At 59.7% G+C, this 3,212-nt stretch overlaps 1 protein-coding gene across 1 annotated transcript in view; it reads right to left on the bottom strand.

Moving 5' to 3' along the window:
• Positions 1 to 472: 472 nt before the first annotated feature.
• LOC102422864 (T-box transcription factor TBX19-like) overlaps positions 473 to 3,212 on the bottom strand; it is a 21,512-nt gene continuing 18,772 nt past the window's right edge. The window contains 2 exon segments of the mRNA XM_023748078.1: positions 473 to 1,732; positions 1,854 to 2,029. Coding sequence (XP_023603846.1) covers positions 1,443 to 1,732; positions 1,854 to 2,029 — 466 coding nt within the window. The 3' untranslated portion in view covers positions 473 to 1,442.

Below are 3,212 nucleotides of genomic sequence, written 5' to 3'. Positions count from 1 at the left end.
TTGGCTGGGGCATGGGCTACAGCAATGACCTTGGCTGAGACAGAGGTTGGGATTTTTATCTGTAATGAGGTTCCTAGAGTATTTATCGTTTTATTTCTCTATTCTAGGCAAGTCTTTTCAAACGACTCCGTGTCCATTGTCTGGAGCCCTTGTTTGAAATGCACATTCCTGGATTCCAGCCCAGTGGTTCTGACCCATAGGTGTGGAGTGTGCCCCGGGAATCTGTATCCTAGCAGGTGCTCCAGGTGACCCAGGTGCAGGGAGCCACGGACCAGTGCTAGCCCACACCGTCTCCGTGTATCAGCAGGCACTGAGACCTGGCTGTCCAGCGTGACCCAGGCTCCCACACTGACAGGCTACCCTGTCCCGGCCACTTGTCTCTGAGCTCTGCCCCTCACCACTGTCCTTTAGCAAACACACTTCACACCAGTTCAGCTCAACCAAGGTTTATTGGGCACCTACGGTGGGCAAGGCACAGATCCAGGAGCTGTGGGGCACAAAGTCAAGGCTAGGCCTCGCCCCCAAGGGGCTCACAGTCTGTGGGGGAGACACTCACAGATAAGAAAAGCACAGGCAGAATGAGGTGAGCTCCACGTCAGAGGCAAAGCAGGGGCGAGCCGGGGCAGGGCACAGTGGAGTGTGCCTGGGCGGGGCAGGGCAGGGCTGGTGCAGGGCGTGGCACTTGGGCGGGGTGGAGAGAGAGAGGTAGGATGCACAGTGGGACTAGACAGAGGACAGCTCGGGTCAGAGGCACAGCGGTGGGAAAGTCGACTGAACGCAGAGCACTGAGGCAGTGTCTCCCTCGACTGACACACGGGTGCTGCCAGGTAGCAGGGAGCTCAGCTGCAGAAGCGGCGAGGCCGGGCCGTAGAGGATCTCCTGGTGGTTACATGTGACTCCGCTCTGCAGGCACTGGTGAGCCATTGAAGGTTACTGAGCAAGGGAGTGCGTGATCTGACCTCGATGCCAGGCTCCCTGCTGGATTGTGTGATTAGCTCTATCTTTGCTACCTTCACCCTGAGTTACAGCCTCTCTTGCTCTCAGAGTAGAAGCCTTGTGGCCACACACCCTCCAGGGCTGCACAAAGCGGTGGCCTTGGGCAGGCAAACTTGGAGCTCACTTAACAGAAGTTAGTGTCATATACTAACTTCTTAGAAGAAGTATCGCTGTCTACAATCACTTGGGAGTAGGGGCAAGGCACAGGAGGGTACTCAACGAACCGCTGTTGCCCGAGCTTAGCAGAAATCCGCTGCAGAGAAAATGAGATCGCAAACAGAAAGTGGTAGAAAGACCCAGTACATCATTAGCCTCACCCTCGCTGAACAACCTGCCAGTCGGCTTCTGGAGGAGCCCACCCCCTGCAGCCTCACTCACTGGGATCGGGGTTTCTAGGTGCTGGACACATGGAAGGTTCTCTGTGGACCCCTGCCCTCGGACCCTGCCTAGCTGTCCAGCGAGGAGGGAGAATGGCGCCCACCCCCACCCGAGCCACCCCAGCCCGCAAACGGATGCGAGGCCACCGCTGTCCAGGTGGACACGGCGATGCTGGTCAGCGAGGGCTCCCCCAGAACCTCCACCGCCGCCGAAGTGGGCGCCTGGGTGGAGAGGGGTGAAGTCACAGCGGGGTTGCCCAGGAGGAAAATGTCTCCCGGAGGACCCGGCGTGCCCGTCCGGGGCCCGGCCCGGCAAGGGCCCCCGCCACCGTTGCTGATGGTCCACAGGCACGGTAGGGCTGCAGAGACAGAACGAGAGGCAGGATGCGTGATGGCATTCCCGGAAACGATCGCCCGACAAGCACATACGATACTGAGAGGCCGTGGGGCTGGAAAGGGGGCCCCTGGCCGTGGCTTTACTGCGGCTCTGACACACTGGCCCCGATTCTGCAGAGAAGCCGAGAGGAGCGGCGAGATGAGCGGGGAAGGACAGGATTAGGTGTGCTGAGACCTGAAGTTTGAGGCTGGCCCTGCCACCAACAAGCTGTTCACTTTCCAACACAGCAATTTCCGTCTCTGGGCCTCCCCGGCCCAGCCTGTGCGGAGGGCAGGAAGCCAGAGGTCTCCCTGGCCAGGAGGGGCGATGTGGTGCAGTAACCAGGACACGCTGGGGTCAGAAAGCCTGGCACCGAAGGCCACCTCGACCACTGTTAGCGCGTGACCTTGGGCAAATTATGTAATATCTCTGAGCCCCAGTCTTCGAGATTGGGGGATAATTATGCAGACCTTCCGATGTTGTTGGAGGATTCCGTGACGCCTGGCGCATGGCTCCCAGTAGATGGCAGCTGTTACAATGAGTCTTCCCCCCGGGGCCCCTGGGCCAGCTCTGCCCTGGCACAGAGGCGGACGGGCCCTTCCTGATCCTCTTATTGGCAGCGCTGCTTCTCTCACTTGGCTGCACTGAGTCACCCAGCGAGGTCTGTAAACACTGCCGCTGCCTCCCTCCCCAACCCCCAGCCCGCCCCTCCACCCACCCACCAAGACCCTGGTGTGCCTAGTCTGGCCATGCCTGGGGGTCAGGACTTTCCAAAGCATTCCAGCTGATTGTCACCTTAACTTACAACCAGATGGAACTACAGCGAGGGGCCCGGCAGCAGGACCCCAGTGCTCCGCGCCTTAGCCAGCGTTTGGACGTGGAGTCTGCATCCCATTAAAGTGCTGCCTGGTTACAGGCGCCTGCCCCAGTGACGCTCTGACCCCCCACAGTCTTTATGGAGGCGGAAGGGGCTAACCCCACCCCGAGGGAAGCAGAGGCAGCAGCCACAGCGCACTCGGCCTGATTTCCCCGCCGCTGGGCCACACAGCCTGCAGCCCAGGCCCGGACTCTCTCCCCGGTTTCTCCTGCAACAGCAGCCCTTCCCGGTGGCTCCTGCGCAGGGAAGCCCAGCTCTGGCTGTGTGGCCTTCGGGAGCTTTTAATGCTGCTCGGCTTTGGTTTTCCTCGGTCAGTGAAACAGAAACGTTTGCCGGCCCGTAGACACCTCTGAGCGCTGTCCCTGACGCCCACAGCACCTAGGAGAGAACGTGGCCGGGACGGCTCCACATCTTCAAGGACATTCTCTCTCACTCCTGCCTCGGCCCAGGCCAGGGCGTTTCCCTGACACCCTCAGTCGGGCACTACTTGCTTGCACTAAAACGTGAGCCACGAGGCCAGGCACACTTCCTCGTGGCCACTCTTTAAAGAAGGAAAAACAAGAAGATCTTATTGCTAATCATATTC

The sequence above is a fragment of the Myotis lucifugus genome, unplaced genomic scaffold, assembly GCF_000147115.1.
Source record: "Myotis lucifugus unplaced genomic scaffold, Myoluc2.0 scaffold_1122, whole genome shotgun sequence".
NCBI classification, from domain to species: Eukaryota; Metazoa; Chordata; class Mammalia; order Chiroptera; family Vespertilionidae; genus Myotis; species Myotis lucifugus.
This window is presented reverse-complemented; position numbering and strand designations above follow the sequence as displayed.